This window comes from Bombina bombina, chromosome 5 (assembly GCF_027579735.1).
Source record: "Bombina bombina isolate aBomBom1 chromosome 5, aBomBom1.pri, whole genome shotgun sequence".
In the NCBI taxonomy this organism is placed as follows: domain Eukaryota; kingdom Metazoa; phylum Chordata; class Amphibia; order Anura; family Bombinatoridae; genus Bombina; species Bombina bombina.
Window position 1 is genome coordinate 873,985,290 of NC_069503.1, and position 27,273 is coordinate 874,012,562.

At 42.0% G+C, this 27,273-nt stretch overlaps 1 protein-coding gene across 1 annotated transcript in view; it reads left to right on the top strand.

The window, feature by feature from the left end:
* The window catches only part of SPIDR (scaffold protein involved in DNA repair), a 1,635,101-nt gene that overhangs the window by 151,506 nt on the left and 1,456,322 nt on the right, over positions 1–27,273 (top strand). The window contains exon 3 of the mRNA XM_053715026.1: positions 13,389–13,458. Coding sequence (XP_053571001.1) covers positions 13,389–13,458 — 70 coding nt within the window. The remainder of the gene's footprint in view (positions 1–13,388; positions 13,459–27,273) is intronic.

Consider the following 27,273-nt stretch of genomic DNA (forward strand, 5'->3'; position numbering starts at 1 on the left):
ACTCCTCCCAATAAATATTCTGGAGTTAAGAGCAATATTCAATGCTCTTCTAGCTTGGCCTCAGTTAGCAACTCTGAGGTTCATCAGATTTCAGTCGGACAACATCACGACTGTGGCTTACATCAATCATCAAGGGGGAACCAGGAGTTCCCTAGCTATGTTGGAAGTCTCAAAGATAATTCGCTGGGCAGAGATTCACTCTTGCCACCTATCAGCTATCCATATCCCAGGTGTAGAGAACTGGGAGGCGGATTTTCTAAGTCGCCAGACTTTTCATCCGAGGGAGTGGGAACTTCATCCGGAGGTCTTCGCTCAACTGATTCATTGTTGGGGCAAACCAGATCTGGATCTCATGGCGTCTCGCCAGAACACCAAGCTTACTTGTTACGGATCCAGGTCCAGGGACCCGGGAGCGGTGCTGATAGATGCTCTGACAGCCCCTTGGGTCTTCAACATGGCTTATGTGTTTCCACCATTTCCGATGCTTCCTTGACTGATTGCCAAGATCAAACAGGAGAGAGCATCGGTGATTCTGATAGCGCCTGCGTGGCCACGCAGGACCTGGTATGCAGACATAGTGGACATGTCGTCCTGTCCACCATGGTCTCTGCCTCTGAGGCAGGACCTTCTAATTCAGGGTACTTTCAACCATCCAAATCTAATTTCTCTGAGGCTGACTGCATGGAGATTGAACGCTTGATTCTATCAAAGCGTGGCTTCTCGGAGTCTGTTATTGATATCTTAATACAGGCTAGGAAACCTGTTACCAGAAGAATTTACCATAAGATATGGCTGAAATATTTATATTGGTGCGAATCCAAGAGTTACTCATGGAGTAAGGTTAGGATTCCTAGGATATTGTCTTTTCTACAAGAGGGTTTAGAAAAGGGCTTATCCGCTAGTTCATTAAAGGAACAGATTTCTGCTCTGTCTATTCTTCTACACAAGCGTCTGGCAGAAATTCCAGACGTTCAGGCTTTTTGTCAGGCTTTGGCTAGGATTAAGCCTGTGTTTAAGACTGTTGCTCCGCCATGGAGCTTAAACTTAGTTCTTAACGTTCTGCAAGGCGTTCCATTTGAACCCCTTCATTCCATTGATATCAAGCTGTTATCTTGGAAAGTTCTGTTTTTGATGGCTATTTCCTCGGCTCGAAGAGTCTCTGAGTTATCTGCCTTACATTGTGATTCTCCTTATCTGATTTTTCATTCAGACAAGGTAGTTCTGCGTACTAAACCTGGGTTCTTACCTAAGGTAGTTTCTAACAGGAATATCAATCAGGAGATTGTTGTTCCATCATTGTGTCCTAACCCTTCTTCAAAGAAGGAACGACTTTTGCATAACCTGGACGTAGTCCGTGCCCTGAAGTTCTATTTGCAGGCAACTAAAGATTTTCGTCAAACTTCTTCCCTGTTTGTCGTTTACTCTGGACAGAGGAGAGGTCAAAAGGCTTCGGCTACCTCTCTCTCCTTTTGGCTTCGTAGCATAATACGTTTAGCCTATGAGACTGCTGGACAGCAGCCTCCTGAAAGAATTACAGCTCATTCTACTAGAGCTGTGGCTTCCACCTGGGCCTTTAACAATGAGGCTTCTGTTGAACAGATTTGCAAGGCTGCGACTTGGTCTTCACTTCACACCTTTTCAAAATTTTACAAATTGGACACTTTTGCTTCTTCGGAGGCTATTTTTGGGAGAAAGGTACTTCAGGCAGTGGTTCCCTCCGTTTAAAGTTCCTGCCTTGTCCCTCCCTTCATCCGTGTACTTTAGCTTTGGTATTGGTATCCCATAAGTAATGGATGACCCGTGGACTGACTACACTTAACAAGAGAAAACATAATTTATGCTTACCTGATAAATTTATTTCTCTTGTAGTGTAGTCAGTCCACGGCCCGCCCTGTCTTTTAAGGCAGATCTAAATTTTAATTAAACTCCAGTCACCACTGCACCCTATGGTTTCTCCTTTCTCGTCTTGTTTCGGTCGAATGACTGGATATGACATGTGAGGGGAGGAGCTATATAGCAGCTCTACTTGGGTGATCCTCTTGCAACTTCCTGTTGGGGAAGAGATATAATCCCATAAGTTATGGATGACCCGTGGACTGACTACACTACAAGAGAAATAAATTTATCAGGTAAGCATAAATTATGTTTTGTAAGAAATGAGACCTATTTCATTGGTATAATTTTAAAGGTCAGTGCTTGGAATTCATATTTCAATATAAATGGGCTTTAAGACCTTATAAGTGAATTAGGTGTGAACCACTACAAGGCATACAAGCAATACTGTACAGATAAATGGTTTCCAAATATTCAATCAATAGTAACAGAACAAAGTAGACATATCATGTTTATATGGCACTTTACAGAATTATTAGTGGGCATAACTCTTGCTTATCAAACTGTATGCCTTCTAGATGATATACGGGGCCCCTTTTGGACCCCCTAACACTTTAGAGATTACAAAGTTACAGACGGCATCTAAGAACAGTATGAGACCATTTTTGGGTCCCAAATGGTGAATCTCGTTTTATTTTATGATATATAGGAAACTATATAATCAAACCAATGGGTTAGCATTTTTTTTTAGCAGTGAATATTAGGTCTATAGGATCCCTCTTGGACCCTTAAAGGGACACTGTACCCAAAATTTTTCTTTTGTGATTCAGATAGAGCATGCAATTTTAAGCAACTTTCTAATTTACTCCGCTATCTTTATATGAAAAAGAAGGCAGCTAAGCTTTTTTCTAGGTTCAGAACTCTGGACAGCAGTTTTTTATTGGTGGATGCATTTATCCACCAATCAGCAAGGACAACCTAGGTTGTTCACCAAAAATGGGCCGGCATCTAAACTTACATTCTTGCATTTCAAATAAAGATACCAAGAGAATAAAGAGCATTTGAAAATAGGAGTAAATGAGAAAGTTGCTTAAAATTGCATGCTCTATCTGAATCACAAAATAATTTTTTTTGGGTACAAGTGTCCCTTTAACAAGAGCATATGTACAGTAGTTCTAGATTATATAAAACTATAGGTGACAGTGCAACATATGGTAATATTAAAATAGTGCCATAATTTGTGGTATACACAGACAGTTAAAATAAATTAGTCAGCATAAAAACAACAGGCATATAATGCATCACATAGATGTATATATTACCACAGATCATATAAAGCTATTTTCAGGTATGTAAGAGACAACCCCCCTCCCAAAAAAATAAAAATAAAACCAAAGCTTATAGGAGCCTAAAGTAGCCATAGAAATTGTCTAATAGGGGAATCTGATCTGCACACACACGGGATATATAGAAGTAGAGGCCTGCTTCTCTATAGCTGTTTCAAATGAGGGATCTCAAAGCAATAATTATAAAACAATAATTAGGGCTATTGTTGTGCAGTGTAAGCTCTGTATAGATTCTAAAGGTGGCTAACACAGCTTAGTAGTATTAAACATCATAACAGATCGGTAGGGTATAAATTGTAAGTCATTTTTTAACTTGTAGTGTGGAGCATTTTATGGGATATTAAAGCCTCAATATAGGAGTGATCTGTAAATTAGCGGAGTAGTTATTCTTGTATCATCTTTTATTCCCTATGTGCAGTTTAACTAAAGTTTAACCTGCAACCACCAATCCTAAGTGTCAATAAGCTGAGTGTGGGTGATATTTGGTGTGGGTCATATTCCAAGATATACAATCAGAGCTTCTAGAGTTTCTAGCTGACCCAAGTTAACTCCATTCTCACACTCATAATATTCATGCTACTTCGGCCGCAAGCAGCATATCACCATTAGTCTAAGGAGTTAAGAAAAGTGAAATAAGTGTGAGACAAGGTACTAAGATCTTACTTTGACTGAAAAGGATTAACTACAATACTCTGCACATCTTAACATGTTAGGCTTCCTCTCTGCTGGGAACTCTACTCGGAAGTCAAGTTTTAACTAACTGAAAGCTCTTCAAGATACATGTGTACAAAATAAACAATATATACATATTACCTTCGGGATCTGATAAATACCAAATTAACTTTTAGCAGTAGTTTCCCCAGATATGTATTTTTGCATAAATTGAAAATGATCACCCATGTTCAAAATGTTAAAATGATGGGTATGATCCTATGAGAGATCTGTTCTAGTAGGTGTAGCTATGTGATCTTAGTCTCTCCCAGCATTACAACTAACAATGTATAAGCTGCAAATAGCAAACCACCCCAATGTGTATTGGGAACACTTCCTACTTTATGACTTAATGGAGTCTCGCTATAGTAGCGTTTTAAGTCAGAGGGACTTGAAGAAAAAAAAAAGAGCAGAAGGTTCATATGGAAGAGTCTCTCGCCATTTTAGGTGAGTGCGGCGTCGCTGATGTAGAGTATGTTTAAACTATTCCTGCTGCATTCAATGCAATGGGAGCGAACAGCGGATTTCTCACCGTTACGATGTAAACATATGCTGAAGGCAAGCAGTCCGGTGTTAAGTAAGAGGTGTTCCAATCAACAGCATTCAGTATCGCTCCTGTCATAGTAGCTCCTTTTGTCTCAGGACACTTTACGGAGTATTAACCTCTTTTGTCCCTTGTAGCTAATTCCAGCTATATGGAAAAAGAGCGATCTGGGATGGCGCTCCAACAAAAAGGGGAGCTAAGAGTTAAACTGTGTAATGTGCATGGACTCTGATATTAAATATATATGTGTGTGTACACTAGTGATTATTTATAATAAATTTGAATTGGAATATAATAGGTCAATATGTGTATGTACACTAGTGATTACTTATAATAAATTTGAATAGGAATAGCAATGAACTAATCCGATATGGAAATAGCAGGCAATTGAATAGAAAGAATTAAATTTAAATATGAATAATGTTTATTACATTCGATAAAAATATATAATGATGCCGGCATCTAAAAACAAACAGAATAAGCTCAAAGAGAAATATCAATGTTAAAAAGTACGATCAAATGATCTCATCTAAAGCAAATAACAACAATAATAAAGATACATGGGAATTCTAAAACCTGTTTCTTCCTGTTAGTATTGCAACATTGTCCAGAGAATGGTTATTTCTCCAACATAGGTGTGTCCGGTCCACGGCGTCATCCTTACTTGTGGGATATTCTCCTCCCCAACAGGAAATGGCAAAGAGCCCAGCAAAGCTGGTCACATGATCCCTCCTAGGCTCCGCCTACCCCAGTCATTCTCTTTGCCGTTGTACAGGCAACATCTCCACGGAGATGGCTTAGAGTTTTTTAGTGTTTAACTGTAGTTTTTCATTATTCAATCAAGAGTTTGTTATTTTCAAATAGTGCTGGTACGTACTATTTACTCAGAAACAGAAAAGAGATGAAGAATTCTGTTTGTATGAGGAAAATGATTTTAGCAACCGTAACTAAAATCCATGGCTGTTCCACACAGGACTGTTGAGAGCATTAACTTCAGTTGGGGGAACAGTTTGCAGTCCTTTGCTGCTTGAGGTATGACACATTCTAACAAGACGATGTAATGCTGGAAGCTGTCATTTTCCCTATGGGATCCGGTAAGCCATGTTTATTTCGATTGTAAATAAGGGCTTCACAAGGGCTTATTTAGACTGTAGACATATTTTGGGCTAAATCGATTGATATTAACACTTATTTAGCCTTGAGGAATCATTTATTCTGGGTATTTTGATATATTTATATCGGCAGGCACTGTTTTAGACACCTTATTCTTTAGGGGCTTTCCCAAAGCATAGGCAGAGTCTCATTTTCGCGCCGGTGTTGCGCACTTGTTTTTTGAGAGGCATGGCATGCAGTCGCATGTGAGAGGAGCTCTGATACTGATAAAAGACTTCTGAAGGCATCATTTGGTATCGTATTCCCCTTGGGTTTGGTTGGGTCTCAGCAAAGCAGATACCAGGGACTGTAAAGGGGTTAAAGCTTAAAACGGCTCCGGTTCCGTTATTTTAAGGGTTAAAGCTTCCAAAATTGGTGTGCAATATTTTCAAGGCTTTAAGACACTGTGGTGAAAGTTTGGTGAATTTTGAACAATTCCTTCATGTTTTTTCGCAATTGCAGTAATAAAGTGTGTTCAGTTTAAAATTTAAAGTGACAGTAACGGTTTTATTTCAAAACGTTTTTTGTACTTTCTTATCAAGTTTATGCCTGTTTAACATGTCTGAACTACCAGATAGACTGTGTTCTGAATGTGGGGAAGCCAGAATTCCTATTCATTTAAATAAATGTGATTTATGTGATAATGACAATGATGCCCAAGATGATTCCTCAAGTGAGGGGAGTAAGCATGGTACTGCATCATTCCCTCCTTCGTCTACACGAGTCTTGCCCACTCAGGAGGCCCCTAGTACATCTAGCGCGCCAATACTCCTTACTATGCAACAATTAACGGCTGTAATGGATAATTCTGTCAAAAACATTTTAGCCAAAATGAACCCTTGTCAGCGTAAGCGTGGATGCTCTGTTTTAGTTACTGAAGAGCATGACGACGCTGATATTAATATCTCTGAAGGGCCCCTAACCCAATCTGAGGGAGCCAGGGAGGTTTTGTCTGAGGGAGAAATTACTGATTTAGGGAACATTTCTCAGCAGGCTGAATCTGATGTGATTACTTTTAAATTTAAATTGGAACATCTCCGCATTTTGCTTAAGGAGGTATTATCCACTCTGGATGATTGTGAAAATTTGGTCATCCCAGAGAAACTATGTAAAATGGACAAGTTCCTAGAGGTGCCGGGGCTCCCAGAAGCTTTTCCTATACCCAAGCGGGTGGCGGACATTGTTAATAAAGAATGGGAAAGGCCCGGTATTCCTTTCGTCCCTCCCCCCATATTTAAAAAATTGTTTCCTATGGTCGACCCCAGAAAGGACTTATGGCAGTCAGTCCCCAAGGTCGAGGGAGCGGTTTCTACTTTAAACAAACGCACCACTATTCCCATAGAGGATAGTTGTGCTTTCAAAGATCCTATGGATAAAAAATTAGAAGGTTTGCTTAAAAAGATGTTTGTTCAGCAGGGTTACCTTCTACAACCCATTTCATGCATTGTCCCTGTCACTACAGCCGCATATTTCTGGTTTGATGAACTGATTAAGGTGCTCGATAGTGACTCTCCTCCTTATGAGGAGATTATGGACAGAGTCAATGCTCTCAAATTGGCTAATTCTTTCACTCTAGACGCCTCTTTGCAATTGGCTAAGTTAGCGGCTAAGAATTCTGGGTTTGCTATTGTGGCGCGCAGAGCGCTTTGGTTGAAATCTTGGTCGGCTGATGCGTCTTCCAAGAACAAGCTACTAAACATTCCTTTCAAGGGGAAAACGCTGTTTGGTCCTGACTTGAAAGAGATTATCTCTGATATCACTGGGGGTAAGGGCCATGCCCTTCCTCAGGATCGGCCTTTCAAGGCAAAAAATAGACCTAATTTTCGTCCCTTTCGTAAAAACGGACCAGCCCAAGGTGCTACGTCCTCTAAGCAAGAGGGTAATACTTCTCAGGCCAAGCCAGCTTGGAGACCAATGCAAGGCTGGAACAAGGGAAAACAGGCAAAGAAACCTGCCACTGCTACCAAGACAGCATGAAATATCGGCCCCCGATCCGGGACCGGATCTGGTGGGGGGCAGACTCTCTCTCTTCGCTCAGGCTTGGGCAAGAGATGTTCTGGATCCTTGGGCGCTAGAAATAGTCTCCCAGGGTTATCTTCTGGAATTCAAGGGACTTCCCCCAAGGGGAAGGTTCCACAGGTCTCAGTTGTCTTCAGACCACATAAAAAGACAGGCGTTCTTACATTGTGTAGAAGACCTGTTATAAATGGGAGTGATTCATCCTGTTCCATTGAGAGAACAAGGGATGGGGTTCTACTCCAATCTGTTCATAGTTCCCAAAAAAGAGGGAACGTTCAGACCAATCCTAGATCTCAAGATCTTAAACAAATTTCTCAAGGTCCCATCTTTCAAGATGGAAACCATTCGAACTATCCTTCCTTCCATCCAGGAAGGTCAATTCATGACCACGGTGGATTTAAAGGATGCGTATCTACATATTCCTATCCACAAGGAACATCATCGGTTCCTAAGGTTTGCATTCCTGGACAAACATTACCAGTTCGTGGCGCTTCCTTTCGGATTAGCCACTGCTCCAAGGATTTTCACAAAGGTACTAGGGTCCCTTCTAGCTGTGCTAAGACCAAGGGGCATTGCAGTTGTACCTTACCTGGACGACATTCTGATTCAAGCGTCGTCCCTCCCTCGAGCAAAGGCTCACACGGACATCGTCCTGGCCTTTCTCAGATCGCACGGCTGGAAAGTGAACGTGGAAAAGAGTTCTCTATCCCCGTCAACAAGGGTTCCCTTCTTGGGAACAATTATAGACTCCTCAGAAATGAGGATTTTTCTAACAGAGGCCAGAAAGACAAAGCTTCTGGACTCTTGTCGAATACTTCATTCCGTTCCTCTTCCTTCCGTAGCTCAGTGCATGGAAGTGATCGGGTTGATGGTAGCGACAATGGACATAGTTCCTTTTGCGCGCATTCATCTAAGACCATTGCAACTGTGCATGCTCAGTCAGTGGAATGGGGACTATTCAGACTTGTCTCCAAAGATACAAGTAAATCAGAGGACCAGAGACTCACTCCGTTGGTGGCTGTCCCTGGACAACCTGTCACGAGGGATGACATTCCACAGACCAGAGTGGGTCATTGTCACGACCGACGCCAGTCTGATGGGCTGGGGCGCGGTCTGGGGATCCCTGAAAGCTCAGGGTCTTTGGTCTCGGGAAGAATCTCTTCTACCGATAAATATTCTGGAACTGAGAGCGATATTCAATGCTCTCAAGGCTTGGCCTCAGCTAGCGAGGACCAAGTTCATACGGTTTCAATCAGACAACATGACGACTGTTGCGTACATCAACCATCAGGGGGGAACAAGGAGTTCCCTAGCGATGGAAGAAGTGACCAAGATTATTCTATGGGCGGAGTCTCACTCCTGCCACCTGTCTGCTATCCACATCCCGGGAGTGGAAAATTGGGAAGCGGATTTTCTGAGTCGTCAGACATTGCATCCGGGGGAGTGGGAACTCCATCCGGAAATCTTTGCCCAAGTCACTCAACTTTGGGGCATTCCAGACATGGATCTGATGGCCTCTCGTCAGAACTTCAAAGTTCCTTGCTACGGGTCCAGATCCAGGGATCCCAAGGCGGCTCTAGTGGATGCACTAGTAGCACCTTGGACCTTCAAACTAGCTTATGTGTTCCCGCCGTTTCCTCTCATCCCCAGGCTGGTAGCCAGGATCAATCAGGAGAGGGCGTCGGTGATCTTGATAGCTCCTGCGTGGCCACGCAGGACTTGGTATGCAGATCTGGTGAATATGTCATCGGCTCCACCTTGGAAGCTACCTTTGAGACGAGACCTTCTTGTTCAGGGTCCGTTCGAACATCCGAATCTGGTTTCACTCCAGCTGACTGCTTGGAGATTGAACGCTTGATTTTATCGAAGCGAGGTTTCTCAGATTCTGTTATCGATACTCTTGTTCAGGCCAGAAAGCCTGTAACTAGAAAGATTTACCACAAAATTTGGAAAAAATATATCTGTTGGTGTGAATCTAAAGGATTCCCTTGGGACAAGGTTAAGATTCCTAGGATTCTATCCTTCCTTCAAGAAGGATTGGAAAAAGGATTATCGGCAAGTTCCCTGAAGGGACAGATTTCTGCCTTGTCGGTGTTACTTCACAAAAAACTGGCAGCTGTGCCAGATGTTCAAGCCTTTGTTCAGGCTCTGGTTAGAATCAAGCCTGTTTACAAACCTTTGACTCCTCCTTGGAGTCTCAATCTAGTTCTTTCAGTTCTTCAGGGGGTTCCGTTTGAACCCTTACATTCCGTTGATATTAAGTTATTATCTTGGAAAGTTTTGTTTTTAGTTGCAATTTCTTCTGCTAGAAGAGTTTCAGAATTATCTGCTCTGCAGTGTTCTCCTCCTTATCTGGTGTTCCATGCAGATAAGGTGGTTTTACGTACTAAACCTGGTTTTCTTCCAAAAGTTGTTTCTAACAAAAACATTAACCAGGAGATTATCGTACCTTCTCTGTGTCCGAAACCAGTTTCAAAGAAGGAACGCTTGTTGCACAATTTGGATGTTGTTCGCGCTCTAAAATTCTATTTAGATGCTACAAAGGATTTTAGACAAACATCTTCCCTGTTTGTTGTTTATTCAGGTAAAAGGAGAGGTCAAAAAGCAACTTCTACCTCTCTCTCTTTTTGGATTAAAAGCATCATCAGATTGGCTTACGAGACTGCCGGACGGCAGCCTCCCGAAAGAATCACGGCTCATTCCACTAGGGCTGTGGCTTCCACATGGGCCTTCAAGAACGAGGCTTCTGTTGATCAGATATGTAGGGCAGCGACTTGGTCTTCACTGCACACTTTTACCAAATTTTACAAGTTTGATACTTTTGCTTCTTCTGAGGCTATTTTTGGGAGAAAGGTTTTGCAAGCCGTGGTGCCTTCCATTTAGGTGACCTGATTTGCTCCCTCCCTTCATCCGTGTCCTAAAGCTTTGGTATTGGTTCCCACAAGTAAGGATGACGCCGTGGACCGGACACACCTATGTTGGAGAAAACAGAATTTATGTTTACCTGATAAATTTCTTTCTCCAACGGTGTGTCCGGTCCACGGCCCGCCCTGGTTTTTTAATCAGGTCTGATAATTTATTTTCTTTAACTACAGTCACCACGGTACCATATGGTTTCTCCTATGCTATTATTCCTCCTTAACGTCGGTCGAATGACTGGGGTAGGCGGAGCCTAGGAGGGATCATGTGACCAGCTTTGCTGGGCTCTTTGCCATTTCCTGTTGGGGAGGAGAATATCCCACAAGTAAGGATGACGCCGTGGACCGGACACACCGTTGGAGAAAGAAATTTATCAGGTAAACATAAATTCTGTTTTTGTGCAAACTTGTAGCCAAAATATCGGATAACTTGTGTCCTCCTTTCCTCGGTGTTGAAGGTTAATGCAGCGTTCTCTGCAAGCGGTAGAGGATACTGTGATCCCCGTATGTACACAAACAGTTCCAGGCTGTAGTGCAAAGGTGTTCCGGTGCAAAAGGTGTTCCGGTTTGAATGACTCTTTGATAATCCCACAAGGTATGGTAAAGGACCGGAGTTCCAAACAGGATGTGGATAAACAGATGGACTAGTATGAGTAGGTCCTGGGACAGGGATTACACATATGGAGCAAGCTCAAACAAGGTTTTTATAGCTGCCCGATGTACCTGTCCTATCTACTTACGTATCCAATCTGTTGCTTGCAAAAGTACTATTATTCTGGTGCACAGGAGCAATCGGCAAATCTACGCGTTTCAGCCGCCAGGGGCCTTTATCAAGATCTTTATCAAGATCGGTCTTGATAAAGGCCCCTGGCGGCTGAAACGCGTAGATTTGCCGATTGCTCCTGTGCACCAGAATAATAGTACTTTTGCAAGCAACAGATTGGATACGTAAGTAGATAGGACAGGTACATCGGGCAGCTATAAAAACCTTGTTTGAGCTTGCTCCATATGTGTAATCCCTGTCCCAGGACCTACTCATACTAGTCCATCTGTTTATCCACATCCTGTTTGGAACTCCGGTCCTTTACCATACCTTGTGGGATTATCAAAGAGTCATTCAAACCGGAACACCTTTTGCACCGGAACACCTTTGCACTACAGCCTGGAACTGTTTGTGTTCATACGGGGATCACAGTATCCTCTACCGCTTGCAGAGAACGCTGCATTAACCTTCAACACCGAGGAAAGGAGGACACAAGTTATCCGATATTTTGGCTACAAGTTTGCACAAAATAACCATTCTCTGGACAATGTTGCAATACTAACAGGAAGAAACAGGTTTTAGAATTCCCATGTATCTTTATTATTGTTGTTATTTGCTTTAGATGAGATCATTTGATCGTACTTTTTAACATTGATATTTCTCTTTGAGCTTATTCTGTTTGTTTTTAGATGCCGGCATCATTATATATTTTTATCGAATGTAATAAACATTATTCATATTTAAATTTAATTCTTTCTATTCAATTGCCTGCTATTTCCATATCGGATTAGTTCATTGCTATTCCTATTCAAATTTATTATAAGTAATCACTAGTGTACATACACATATTGACCTATTATATTCCAATTCAAATTTATTATAAATAATCACTAGTGTACACACACATATATATTTAATATCAGAGTCCATGCACATTACACAGTTTAACTCTTAGCTCCCCTTTTTGTTGGAGCGCCATCCCAGATCGCTCTTTTTCCAGTTTGTATTCACCTTGGTTTTTAGAGGTTAAACCAATTGTATCTTCTGGGATTCGGCATTAGAGTAGATGAGTGTTGTATCTCTATAACACATTTTTTTTCTAATTCCAGCTATATATCAGAGTACTGATGTGCATTCAATGTTTGAAACTCAGAATGTGAAGTGCCCAACGTAGCTGGTATTGATTGCGATCCCACTGCTTTAAATGGGGACGGCCCCTCTTTAATCTGCTGATCGCCCATATATGCTCCGCTATCCATCCCTGGAGTGATCAGAGTGTCAGAGTCTGATTGTAGATTTAGGTCCTGGGTCAACAGGCATAGCTCTCTTTGCAAGCTTTGCTTTAGCTTCCAGAAATGGAGGTCTAGAATATATTCAACACGTACCCATGCGTCCAGCGCGCCATGGTAGTGCTAGTTGCGGTAAAGTAGCTTATATATAAAAGTTACATAAATTTGTTCCACAAGTAATACTGGTCCCAATTCTCTCGACAAGAAAAGGATCTGTGAGGTTTAGGAGAGGTAAACGGCAGTTTCAGCCGCTCCAATATGCAGTCATAGCTAAAAAGCAGCCTTCTTGGTCGGTAGTCGGACACGCCCCCCCATATAGAAACATTTAGACTTGACCTACCTACCTTATAGTTCTTGGAGAGTAACAAATAGTGAATAATTAGACAGAAGGCGTAGAGGGAATTGTTTTAATTATTTTATTAATTTTGTTTGTTTTCCACTTTACTCTGTTATGAGTTAATAAAAATCTATTTCAATTAAAGCTAAACCTAGGTAGGCTCATATGCTAATTTCACAGCTAGACAGCGTTAGTATGCCATATAGATAACATTGTGCTCATTCCTGTGGAGTTATCTAGGAGTCATAACTGATTGGCTAAAATCCAAGTCTGACAAAAGAACTGAAATAAGGGGGTAATCACAGTGGTAAAAAGTGTATTAATATAATAGTGTTGGTTATGCAAAACTGGGGAATGGGTAATAAAGGAATTATCTATCTTTTTTAAAAATTACAAATTTGAAGTAGACTGTCTATTAACTTTATTATTATGTGAAAATTAATTTAAATGATGTTTGTGTCTTTATCTGGTTGTAGGTTCCCTCATGTTCTGAAAATAAACCAAAGGCTGTACGTCATTTGATGAAATCCCTTTTATCTGAGAAAGGTAAAAACAAAATTATATATTTTTTCCTTATGATGCTATACATTAATACATGCTAAAATGTTCATGCTAGTGCGTCACTAAACTGAATGCCTGGTAAGATTACACAGCAGGAAGAATACAGCAAGTCACCTGAACTGACTCAGTATTGACTGTTTTTAGATAGTGAAAGATGCAGCATATCATAAAATTACTTTGTCACAAGGATTTTTTTTTTTTTACATGTTGTTAATAACTTTTTGGCATTAGTTTAATGAGTTACAGGAAATGTTGTCTGTTTAGCTGACCTGACTGACAATTATTCATTGTTTACTTCAACAGATTTTTAAATATGTATGTATGGGTAATACCAGTTTGATGCTTGAATTTGACAATTTTATGTATTTATATTTTCCCCACTCATACTACCATAAAGAGCACTTGGCCTAGGAAATGAAGAACACTGGCATATGCTAAAATAATTTGACTTAAATATCTGTATAACAACCAATCAAATTAATTTAGTATATATTGGTTTGTAAAACTTTTAAATAAAAAATATGTTGTTGGACACAGTTCTTCCTTTAAGCCTTATATTCAAAAGCTCACCGACATGGAGAGAAACAATGCAAAATCATTGGGATTTTTCATTAGACCTTATGTTGTAATGTAGGTGTCTCTCCTTCACATCAAGATCCCCGCATAGTGAAATAAATGTTTGAAATTAAAATTAGTGTTTCTCTTGTAAGATGTATTGAGTCCACGGATTCATCCTTTACTTGTGGGATATTCTCCTTCCCAACAGGAAGTGGCAAAGAGAGCACACAGCAGAGCTGTCCATATAGCTCCCCCTCCAGCTCCACCCCCCAGTCATTCTCTTTGCCGGCTCTAAGCAATCGGAAGGGTAAAGTGAATGTGGTAAAAAAATGTAGTTTTTATTTTCTACAAGCAAGATTTTGTTATTTTAAATGGTACCGGTGTGTACTATTTACTCTCTAGCAGAAAGGAGACGAAGATTTCTGCAGGGAGGAAGATGATTTTAGCATGTTGTAACTAAAATCCACTGCTGTTCCCACAAAGGACTGAGGAGTGCAAGAAAACTTCAGTTGGGGGGAACGGTTTGCAGGTTAGGCTGCAATAAGGTATGTTCAGTCTTTTTTTTCTAGACAAGACTGTGATAATGCTAGAGAAGACTGATAATATCCCCATGAGGGAAGGGTAAGCTGTATTCAGAGACTAAGTATGGAATTTCAAGCTTACATAACAGGGCTAGTTTATGCTGGTTGACACTACTTTCAAGGCAAACGGTTTTTATTGAAAATATTGTTTTTTTGAGACACTTTGAAGGTTCCTTTGGGTTTCTTTCAGGGGTTGTTACCCACATGGCTAATATTAAAACACTTTGGAGTGTTTCTTTAGGCCTCACAAGCACCGTAGTGAGGTGGAAGGGGCCTAATTTCGCGCCTCAGATGCGCAGTTATATTTGACTAGAAGTTCAGGCTGTTTCACATGGAGGGTCCTGCTGCAGTTTGAGGGCCTATAATAAGCTTTTTCCCCACAAATCTGGTTCCTAAGGGCAGGTAGGGCCACAGCAGAGCTGTGGCAAGGTGCTGAACGTTTTTTAACCGTTTTTTTGGCTTACTGTCGATCCGGTTTGGGCATTAAGGGGTTAATCTTTTTTATTGCTAGTGGTGCAATCTTACTAATGCTTTAGGTACATACTGTAAAAATTTCGAAAAGTTTGCTGCATTTTTTCACTGTTTTGCAAAATTGTGTGCCTTTTTTATCTCTTAAAGGCAAAAAGTGTGTTTTTACTTGATTAAACTGATTTCCAAGCCTGCTTGTTTTACTACTAGTCTGTTAAACATGTCTGACACCAAGGAAAATCCTTGTTCAATGTGTTTAGAAGCCATGGTGGAACCCCCTCTCAGAATGTGTCCCACTTGTACTGATATGTCTATACACTTTAAAGAACATATTGTTACACTTAAAAATGTGGCCCAAGATGATTCTCAGACAGAAGGTAACGAGGTTAGCCCGTCAACCTCTCCCCAAGTGTCACAACCAGTTACGCCTGCTCAAACGACGCCTAGCACCTCTAGTGCGTCTAACTCTTTTACCTTGCAAGACTTGGCGGCAGTTATGAATAATACCCTCTCAGAGTTCTTATCTAAACTGCCCGTGTTACCTGCAAAGCGTGATAGCTCTGTTTTAAGAACAGATAATGAGCATTCTGACGCTTTAGTAGCCATATCCGATATACCCTCACAACGCTCTGAAGTTGGGGTGAGGGATGTGCTGTCTGAGGGAGAAATTTTTGATTCAGGAAAGGTTTCTCCTCAGACAGATTCAGATATATTGGCTTTTAAATTTAAACTAGAACACCTCCGCTTATTGCTCAGGGAGGTATTAGTTACTCTGGATGACTGCGACCCTATGGTGGTTCCAGAGAAATTGTGTAAAATGGACAAGTACCTGGAAGTTCCTGTTTACACTGATGTGTTCCCGGTCCCTAAGAGGATTGCGGATATCGTTACTAGGGAGTGGGATAGACCAGGTATTCCCTTCGTTCCCCCTCCTGTTTTTAAGAAAATGTTCCCCATATCTGACCCCATGCGGGACTCGTGGCAGACGGTCCCTAAGGGGGAGGGGGCTATTTCTTCACTTGCTAAACGCACAACCATACCAATTGAAGACAGTTGTGCTTTCAAAGACCCTATGAATAAAAAATTAGAGGGTTTACTTAAGAAATTTTTTGTTCAACAAGGTTTTCTTCTCCAACCTATTGCGCGCATTGTTCCTGTAACTACTGCAGCTGCTTTCTGGTTCGAGGCACTGGAAGATGCGCTCCAGACTGAGACCTCATATGAGGACATTATGGACAGAATTAAGGCTCTTAAGCTGGCTAATTCTTTTATCACAGATGCCGCTTTCCAACTTGCTAAGTTAGTGGCAAAGAATTCAGGTTTCGTCATTTTAGCGCGCAGGGCGCTATGGCTAAAGTCCTGGTCGGCCGATGTGTCGTCAAAATCCAAACTCTTGAACATCCCTTTCAAAGGAAAGACCCTCTTCGGGCCTGAATTGAAAGAGATTATTTCAGAAATCACTGGGGGAAAAGGCCATGCTCTCCCTCAGGACAAGTCCTTCAAGATAAAGAACAAACAAAATAATTTCCGTTCCTTTCGGAATTTCAGGAGCGGTCTCGCTTCATCCTCCCCTGCTGCAAAGCAAGAGGGTAACGCTTCCCAACCCAGGTTAGCCTGGAAACCTTACCAGGGCTGGAACAAGGGTAAACAGGCCAAGAAGCCTGCTGCTGCCTCCAAGACAGCATGAAGGGGTAGCCCCAGATCCGGGACCGGATCTAGTAGGGGGCAGACTCTCTCTCTTCGCTCAGGCCTGGGCAAGAGATGTACTCGATCCCTGGGCCTTAGAGATTGTATCCCAGGGATATCTTCTAGAATTCAAGGACTCCCCTCCAAGGGGAAGGTTCCACATTTCTCATCTGTCTACAGACCAGACAAAGAAAGAGGCGTTCTTATGCTGTGTAGAAGACCTACATACAATGGGAGTGATCCACCCAGTTCCAGTTGCGGAACAAGGGCTGGGTTTTTACTCAAACCTGTTTGTGGTTCCAAAGAAAGAAGGAACTTTCAGACCAATCCTGGATCTCAAAATTCTAAACAAATTCCTCAGAGTCCCATCATTCAAGATGGAGACCATTCGGACAATCTTACCAATGATCCAGGAGGGTCAATATATGACCACCGTGGATTTAAAGGATGCGTATCTGCACATTCCTATCCACAGAGATCATCACCAGTTTCTCAGGTTCGCCTTTCTGGACAAGCATTACCAGTTTGTGGCTCTTCCTTTCGGGTTGGCCACTGCTCCCAGAATTTTCACAAAGGTGCTAGGGTCCCTCCTGGCGGTTCTAAGACCGCGGGGCATAGCAGTGGCGCCTTATCTAGACGACATCTTAATTCAGGCGTCGACTTTCCAAAGAGCCAAGTCTCACACGGAAATTGTATTGGCCTTTCTGAGGTCTCACGGGTGGAAGGTGAACATCAAAAAGAGTTCTCTCTCCCCCCTCACAAGAGTTTCCTTCCTAGGAACTCTGATAGACTCGGTAGAAATTAAAATATTTCTGACGGAGGTCAGAAAGTTATAACTCTTAACCACTTGCCGAGCCCTTCATTCCATTCCTCGGCCATCTGTAGCTCAGTGCATGGAGACAATCGGATTAATGGTAGCGGCAATGGACATAGTCCCTTTTGCACGGATATACCTCAGACCACTGCAACTATGTATGCTCAAGCAGTGGAATGGGGATTATGCAGATTTGTCTACTCAAATACAGCTGGACCAGGGGACCAGAGCTTCTCTTCTCTGGTGGTTGTCTCAGGATCACCTGTCTCAGGGAATGTGTTTCCACAGACCAGAGTGGATCATCGTAACGACCAACGCCAGTCTGTTGGGCTGGGGTGCAGTCTGGGACTCCCTGAAAGCTCAGGGCTTATGGTCTCGGGAAGAAGCTCTTCTCCCGATAAACATTCTGGAACTGAGGGCGATATTCAACGCGCTTCAGGCATGGCCTCAGCTAGCCGCGGCCAAATTCATCAGATTTCAGTCGGACAACATCACGACTGTAGCTTACGTCAATCATCAAGGAGGAACAAGGAGTTACCTAGCAATGACCGAAGTAACCAAAATAATCAGGTGGGCGGAGGATCACTCCTGCCATCTCTCAGCAATTCACATCCCAGGAGTAGACAACTGGGAGGCGGATTTTCTAAGTCCTCAGACTTTTCACCCGGGGGAGTGGGAACTCCACCAGGAGGTATTTGCCCAGCTGACTCAGCTATGGGGCACTCCAGAATTGGATCTGATGGCGTCCCGTCAGAACAGCAAACTTCCTCTTTACGGGTCCAGGTCCCGGGATCCCCAGGTGGTGCTGATAGATGCTCTAGCAGCGCCTTGGTCCTTCAATCTGGCCTATGTTTTTCCACCGTTTCCTCTCCTCCCTCGTCTGGTTGCCAGAATCAAGCAGGAGAGGGCTTCGGTGATTCTGATAGCGCCTGCATGGCCACGCAGGACCTGGTATGCAGACCTAGTGGACATGTCATCTGTCCCACCATGGACACTACCAATGAGGCAGTACCTTCTAATACAAGGTCCTTTCAAGCATCCAAATCTAATTTCTCTGCGTCTGACTGCTTTGAGATTGAACGCCTAATTCTATCAAAGCGTGGTTTCTCTGAGTCGGTTATCGATACCCTGATTCAGGCTAGAAAGCCTGTCACCAGGAAAATCTAATATAAGATTTGGTGAAAATATATTTTTTGGTGTGAATCCAAGGGTTACTCATGGAGTAAGATTAGGATTCCCAGGATATTGTCCTTTCTCCAAGAAGGATTGGAGAAAGGATTATCAGCTAGTTCCTTAAAAGGACAGATATCTGCTTTGTCTATTCTTTTTCACAAACGTCTGGCAGAGGTACCAGACGTTCAAGCATTTAGTCAGGCTTTAGTCAGAATCAAGCCTGTTTATAGACCTGTGGCTCCGCCATGGAGTCTGAATTTAGTTCTTTCAGTTCTGCAAGGTGTTCCGTTTGAACCTTTACATTCCATAGATATTAAGCTTTTATCTTGGAAAGTTTTGTTTTTGGTGGCTATCTCTTCTGCTCGAAGAGTTTCAGAGTTATCTGCTCTACAGTGTGATTCACCGTACCTGGTTTTTTATGCAAATAAGGTAGTTTTGCGTACCAAACCTGGTTTTCTCCCTAAGGTTGTGTCTAATAAGAATATTAACCAGGAAATTGTTGTTCCTTCTCTGTGTCCTAATCCTTCTTCGAAGAAGGAACTTCTGTTACACAATCTTGATGTGGTTCATGCTTTTTGGCTGAAAAGCATCATCCATTTGGCCTATGTGACTGCTGGCCAGCAGCCTCCTGAAACAATTACTGCTCATTCTACCAGAGCAGTGGCTTCCACATGGGTTTTTAAAAATGAAGCTTCTGTTGCACAGATTTGTAAGGTAGCGACTTGGTCTTCGCTGCATACTTTTTCCAAATTTTCCAAATTCGATACTTTTGCTTCTTCAGAGGCTATTTTTGGGAGAAAGGTTTTACAAGCAGTGGTGCCTTCCGTTTAAGGTACCGGTCTTGTTCCCTCCCTTCATCCATGTCCTAAAGCTTTGGTATTGGTATCCCACAAGTAAAGGATAAATCCGTGGACTCGATACATCTTACAAGAGAAAACAGAATTTATGCTTACCTGATAAATTACTTTCTCTTGTGATGTATCGAGTCCACGGCCCGCCCTGGCTATTAAGTCAGGTAGCTTTTTTGTTTAAACTACAGTCACCACTGCACCCTATGGTTTCTCCTTTTTCTTCCTAACCTACGGTCGAATGACTGGGGGGTGGAGCTGGAGGGGGAGCTATATGGACAGCACTGCTGTGTGCTCTCTTTGCCACTTCCTGTTGGGAAGGAGAATATCCCACAAGTAAAGGATGAATCCGTGGACTCGATACATCACAAGAGAAAGTAATTTATCAGGTAAGCATAAATTCTGTTTTCTAACATTTTTTTAGGGACCGTTCCGTACTGACGAGATTTCTAAGATCATCTCGCCTGAGCAAAGAGCTTTTGAATATCAGGTCCTTTGTGAGAGTATGTGATATATTACAATGGATCTTGCTACTGTATTATGTGAGTTTATAAGCATTAACATCATTACTTTGTATTAGATAAAGTGGTCCGCAACATGTCTGTAGTCTTGTAGCCATCATTTTTCACTGCACCAGCAGTTCTGGTATTTCTGATTGCTAAACAACCAAGCAACTGTGGAGAGCTTTCAAATCGCACTAGCAAAACAAACTTATAGTATCCTAGTGTTGGAGAGTGGGTAATAAAAATAAATATTCCACAGTTGGCAAATAAATAAGCATTTGTTAAACATTTTTTTTAAGAGAAAAAAAATATACAATAACAAGAAGGAAAAGTTAGATTCTAAATTTAGCCACCAATCGGAAATGCATAATATGAAGGTTTGTTACACTTTTTGCTTTGTATTTTCTATCACTTTACATTTCAGATTGTGTCCTTTTAGTATTATCGCAGTTAAGCTTTACACTTTCTCTTTTATATTTTAATACATTACGATTTAGATCCAACAGTGATTTTACAAATTCTGATTATGTTTTGAAAGTTTCTCTGTTACATTATCAGATTAGGATCATATTTTATATATCTTTGTAGCTCTTTTACAAATTACATTGCATTTTGTAGTTGCTCCATTGTAAACTAAAACTAACCATTTCAGAAAGTGGGAGGGACAGCGCAGTTATCTGGGCTGAACAGAAAATTCCCCTGGGTATGTCTAACATTCTTGTGAAAAGTTAGCATTTTACACAAGGTGGTCTCACTTATTTATCTCACCAGCTATATGTAGGAGTTTCCTCAAAATTCACAATACACTTCTTTTAACTAAAGTAATATATGCTAAAATATAGACAAAAGCAAGTTAAGTTGTATGGAGAACAGGTCAGTTTAATTTCTAATTGATGCAAACTGAGTCTTTATATCAGCCCCAGATGTTCTCTGGTTACCTTCTCTCTGCTATGTAACATTTTGTATCCCAGAGAGCTTCATTACTTTCTATGGAAGGCATCTCTCATCTCTCTGGGACTTCCAAGTTTTACTCTTTTTCTCAGAAAATTCAGTGAGTGCAGCCCCTGTGAAGTCTGCATGATCATTTCTTGCCAAACTAAAGAATATTTCTTTCCTAAGATATGGTGAGTCCACGGCTTGAGTAATTACTGTTAGGAATATCACTCCTGGCCAGCAGGTGGAGGCAAAGAGCACCACAGTTAAACTGCTTAGTATCACTCCCTTACCCGCAACCCCCAGTCATTCTCTTTGCCTTCGGTGCATGGAGGAGTTGAAGTTTAGGTGTCTGAAGATTTTTTTTTAAATTTAATCTACAAGCAAGTTTTGGGGTATAGCCGTATTCCACCTCATTCCTTGCAGTCGGATAGTGGTGGCTTTAAAGAAGATAGAAACTTGTAAAGAGGTACTTACTGCGTTTTCCTAACAATTGCTGCCCTAGTTTAGAAAGCCAGAGTTGGCTACTCTGTTCTTTCTTTTTCAAAGGTCTCTGTGAAGAACTGTGTCTTCTCATACCTTGTAACTGTCTACATGCCGGACAGCGGAGCAGGTAAGTGCTTTTTCTTCCAGTTGGGAAGACCATGCACTTAACAAATTAAGACACTGTTCTTTTATTGGGATATAGATAATCCTGTTGTATGGGTTGTGCTGGGGCATGAAGCAGGCACTGTAGCATGTGTGAGACTAACATTTAAACTCTTTTAAAAAGAAAGAGTAAAATGTTTTTATTAGGCTTTATTTTCTGACACATATTTACTTAAAGGGACACTGAACTAAAAAATTTTCTTTTGTGATTCATATAGCGCATGCAATTTTAAGCAACTTTTTAATTTACTCCTATTATCAAATTTTCTTCATTTTCTTGGTATCTTTATGTTAAAACAAGAATGTAAGTTTAGATGCTGGCCCATTTTTGGTGAACAACCTGGGTTGTTCTTGCTGATTGGTGGATAAATTCACCCACCAATAAACAAGTGCTGTCCAGGGTACTGAACCAAAGATTGGCTGGCTCCTTAGCTTAGATACCTTCTTTCTCTTGTAAGGTGTATCCAGTCCACGGATCATCCATTACTTGTGGGATATTCTCCTTCCCAACAGGAAGCTGCAAGAGGATCACCCACAGCAGAGCTGTCTATATAGCTCCTCCCCTAACTGCCACCCTCAGTCATTCTCTTGCAGCTCTCGACAAGATAGGAAGTAGCTAGAGAGATGTGGTGCATTAATGTAGTTTATCTTCAATCAAAAGTTTGTTATTTTCAAATGGTACCGGAGTTGTACTATTTTAGCCTCAGGCAGAAAGTTGAAGAAGAGTCTGCCTGTGGTCTTTGATGATCTTAGCAGGTTGTAACTAAGATCCATTGCTGTTCTCACACACAACTGAAGAGATGAGGTAACTTCAGCTGGGGGAATAGCGTGCAGGGTCTCCTGCTATGAGGTATGTGCAGTTTTTAAATTTTTCTAGAGAAATGATATGCTAGAAAATGCTGACAATACCGGATTTACTTAAGGTAATCCTGATTACAGTGATTTAATAACGACTGGTATCATGCTTGCTGTAAAGGGTAATATTTTTTATTATTTACTCACATTACTGAATAGATATAACGTTTGCTGAAGGTGTATTAATGTTTATTACATATTGGTGATAAAACTTTATTCTGGGGCCCAGTTTTTTCCACATGGCTGACTAGATTTTGCCTAGGGATAGTTTTTTTTTAGGCCCTCTCACTGTGAGTACAGGCTGGGAGGGGCCTATTTTCGGCCTAAATTGTGCATTAGTTTTTGCAGTTTAAGACATCCAGCTTCTCTGAAGGAGTCCCCTGAACATTTTAGGACCTCTCTAAAGGGGTTTTGTGCCTTCCAAAGTTGTTGTATGAGCAGGTAGGGCCACAGTAGAGCTGTGGCAGTTTTGTGTGACTGTTTAAAAACGTTTATATAGTTTTTTTGATCCGGTTTTGAAACTAAGGGGTTAATCCTCCATTTGCAAGTGGGTGCAATGCTATTTCAGTCTATTATACACACTGTAAAAATTTCGTAAGAGTTACTGCTTTTTTCACTGTTTTGCAGTTTCTGTGATTGTTTTTTTCTCTTAAAGGCACAGTACCGTTTTTATTTTCTGCTTGTTCACAGTTATTAAAGTGTTTTCCAAGCTTGCTGGTCTCATTACTAGTCTGTTTAAACATGTCTGACATAGAGGAAACTCATTGTTCATTATGTTTAGAAGCCAATGTGGAACCCCCTCTTAGAATGTGTACCAAATGCACTGATTTTACTATAGATTACAAAGATCATATTCTGGCTTTAAAACAATTATCACCAGAAGAAATTGACAAGGAGGAAGTTATGCCGTCTAACTCTCCCCACGTGTCAGATCCTATAAATCCCGCTCAGGGGACGCCTAGTACATCTAGCGCGCCCATTGCGTATACCTTGCAAGACATGGCGGCAGTTATGAATCATACCCTTACAGAGGTATTATCTAAACTGCCAGGATTGCAAGGAAAGCGAGACAGCTCTGGGACTAGAATAAATACAGAGCTCTCTGACGCTTTAGTAGCTATGTCTGATACACCCTCACAATATACTGAAGCTGAAGCAGGGGAGCTTCAATCTGTTGGTGAATTTTCTGATTCAGGGAAGATACTTCAATCTGATTCTGATATGTCTACATTTAAATTTAAGCTTGAACACCTCCGCGTATTGCTCAGGAAGGTTTTAGCAACTCTGGACGACTGTGACACTATTGTAGTCCCAGAGAAATTATGTAGATTGGATTAATACTATGCAGTACCTACTTACACTGATGTTTTTCCAATCCCTAAAAGGTTTTCTGAAATTATTACTAAGGAATGGGATAGACCAGGTGTACCGTTCTCTCCCCCTCCTGTTTTTAAAAAAAAGTTTCCTATAGATGCCGCTACACGGGACTTATGGCAGACGGTCCCTAAGGTGGAGGGAGCAGTTTCTACTCTAGCTAAGCGTACCACTATCCCTGTCGAGGACAGTTGTGCTTTTCTAGATCCAATGGATAAAAAATTAGAGGGTTACCTTAAGAAAATTTTTATTCAACAAGGTTTTATTCTCCAGCCTCTTGCATGCATTGCCCCAGTCACTGCTGCTGCGGCTTTCTGGTTTGAGTCCCTAGAGGAAGGCTCTACAGGTTGAAACCCCGTTGGAAGATATTATTGTCAAGCTTAGGGCCCTTAAGCTAGCCAATTCATTTGTTTCTGATGCCGTTGTTCATTTAACCAAGCTAACGGCTAAAAATTCAGGTTTTGCTAATCAGGCGTGTAGGGCGCTCTGGCTTAAATCCTGGTCAGCTGACGTTACTTCAAAGTCTAAACTTCTCAACATTCCCTTCAAAGGACAGACCCTATTCGGGCCTGGACTGAAGGAGATCATTTCTGACATCACTGGAGGAAAAGGTCATGCCCTTCCTCAAGACAGGTCCAACAAATTAAGGACCAAACAGTCTAGTTTTCGGCCCTTTCGAAACTTCAAGAGTCGCGCAGCTTCAACTTCCTCTAACACAAAACAAGAGGGAACTTTTGCCCAGTCTAAGCCGGTCTGGAGACCTAACCAGGCTTGGAACAAGGGGAAACAGGCCAAAAAGCCTGCTGCTGCCTCTAAGACAGCATGAAGGAGCAGCCCCCGATCCAGAAACGGATCTAGTAGGGGGCAGACTCTCTCTTCGCCCAGGCTTGGGCAAGAGATGTCCAGGATCCCTGGGCATTGGAAATTGTGTCCAAGGGTTATCTTCTGGAATTCAAAACCTCTCCCCCAAAAGGGAGATTTCATCTCTCACTTTTATCTGCAAACCAGATAAAAAGAGAGGCATTCTTACATTGTGTTCAAGACCTTCTAATTATGGGAGTGATCCACCCAGTTCCGCAGGAGGAACAGGGTCAGGGCTTCTATTCAAATCTGTTTGTAGTTCCCAAGAAAGAGGGAACATTCAGACCAATCTTAGATCTCAAACTCTTAAACAAATTTCTCAGAGTTCCATCCTTCAAGATGGAGACTATTCGAACCATCCTTCCTATGATCCAGGACTACCGTAGACCTAAAGGATGCTTATCTTCACATCCCGATACACAAAGATCATCATCGTTTTCTCAGGTTTGCCTTTCTAGACGGGCACTACCAGTTTGTGGCTCTTCCCTTCGGGTTGGCCACGGCACCAAGAATCTTTACAAAGGTTCTAGGGTCCCTTCTAGCGGTCCTAAGGCTGCGGGGTATAGCAGTAGCCCCTTACTTAGACGACATTCTGATACAGGCGTCGACTATTCAAGTTGCCAGGTCCCACACGGACATTGTTCTGGCATTTCTGAGGTCCCATGGGTGGAAGGTGAACGAAGAAAAGAGCTCTCTATCACCTCTAACAAAAGTTTCATTCCTAGGGACTCTGATAGATTCGGTAGAAATGAAGATTTACCTAACGAAGGCCAGATTGTCAAAACTTCTAGACTCTTGCCGTGTTCTTTATTCCACTTCTCGTCCTTCAGTGGCTCAGTGTATGGAAGTAATCGGTTTAATGGTAGCGGCAATGGACATAGTACCGTTTGCCCGCCTACATCTCAGACCGCTGCAACTTTGCATGCTCAGTCAGTGGAATGGGGATTACACAGATTTGTCCCCTCTACTAAATCTGGATCAAGAAACCAGGGATTCTCTTCTCTGGTGGCTATCTCAGGTCCATCTGTCCAAGGGGATGAGCTTCCGCAGGCCAGACTGGACTATAGTAACGACAGATGCCCGCCTTCTGGGCTGGGGTGCAGTCTGGAACTCCCTGAAGGCTCAGGGCTCGTGGACTCAGGAGGAGACACTCCTTCCGATAAACATTCTGGAACTAAGAGCGATATTTAATGCTCTTCAGGCTTGAACTCAGCTTGCTGCGGTCAGGTTCATCAGATTTCAGTCGGACAATATCACGACTGTAGCCTACATCAACCATCAAGGGGGAACAAGGAGTTCCCTTGCAATGTTGGAGGTTTCAAAAATAATTCTATGGGCAGAGGTTCACTCTTGCCATCTATCAGCTATCCATATCCCAGGAGTAGAGAACTGGGAGGCGGATTTTTCATCCGAGGGAGTGGGAACTCCATCCGGAAGTGTTTGCACAGTTGATTCAACGTTAAGGCAAACCAGAATTGGATCTCATGGCGTCTCGTCAGAGCGCCAAGCTTCCACCGTTTCCTCTGCTCCCTCGTCTGATTGCCAAGATCAAGCAGGAGAGAGCTTCTGTGATTTTGATAGCCACGCAGGTCTTGGTATGCAGATCTGGTGGACATGTCATCCCTTCCACCATGGACTCTACCGCTGAGACAGGACCTTCTACTTCAGGGTCCTTTCAACCATCCAAATCTAATTTCTCTGCGTCTGCTTGGAGTTTGAAAGCTTGATTTTATCAAAACGCGGTTTCTCCGAGTCAGTCATTGATACCTTAATTCAGGCTCGAAAGCCTGTCACCAGGAAAATCTATCATAAGATATGGTGTAAATATCTTCATTGGTGTGAATCCAAGGGTTACTCATGGAGTTAAGTCAGGATTCCCAGGATATTATCTTTTCTCCAAGAGGGATTGGAGAAGGGATTGTCAGCTAGTTCCTTAAAGGGACAGATTTCTGCTCTGTCTATTCTTTTGCACAAGCGTCTGGCGGAGGACGTTCAGGCGTTTTGTCAGGCTTCAGTTAGAATCAAGCCTGTGTTTAAACCTGTTGCTCCGCCATGGAGTTTAAATTTAGTTCTTAAGATTCTTCAAGGGGTTCCGTTTGAACCTCTGCATTTCATAGATATCAAGCTTTTATCTTGGAAAGTTCTGTTTTTGGTAGCTATTTCTTTGGCTCGAAGAGTTTCAGAGTTATCTGCCTTACAGTGTGATTCCCCTTATCTGATCTTCCATGCAGATAAGGTAGTTTTGCGTACCAAACCTGGGATTCTTCCTAAGGTGGTATCTAATAAGAATATCAATCAGGAGATTGTTGTTCCGTCACTGTGTCCTAATCCTTCTTCAAAGAAGGAACGTCTATTACATAATCTTGAGGTGGTTCGTGCTTTAAAGTTTTATTTACAAGCTACTAAGGATTTTCGTCAAACATCGGCATTGTTTGTTGTTTACTCTGGACAGAGAAGAGGCCAAAAGGCTTCAGGAACTTCTCTTTCCTTTTGGTTAA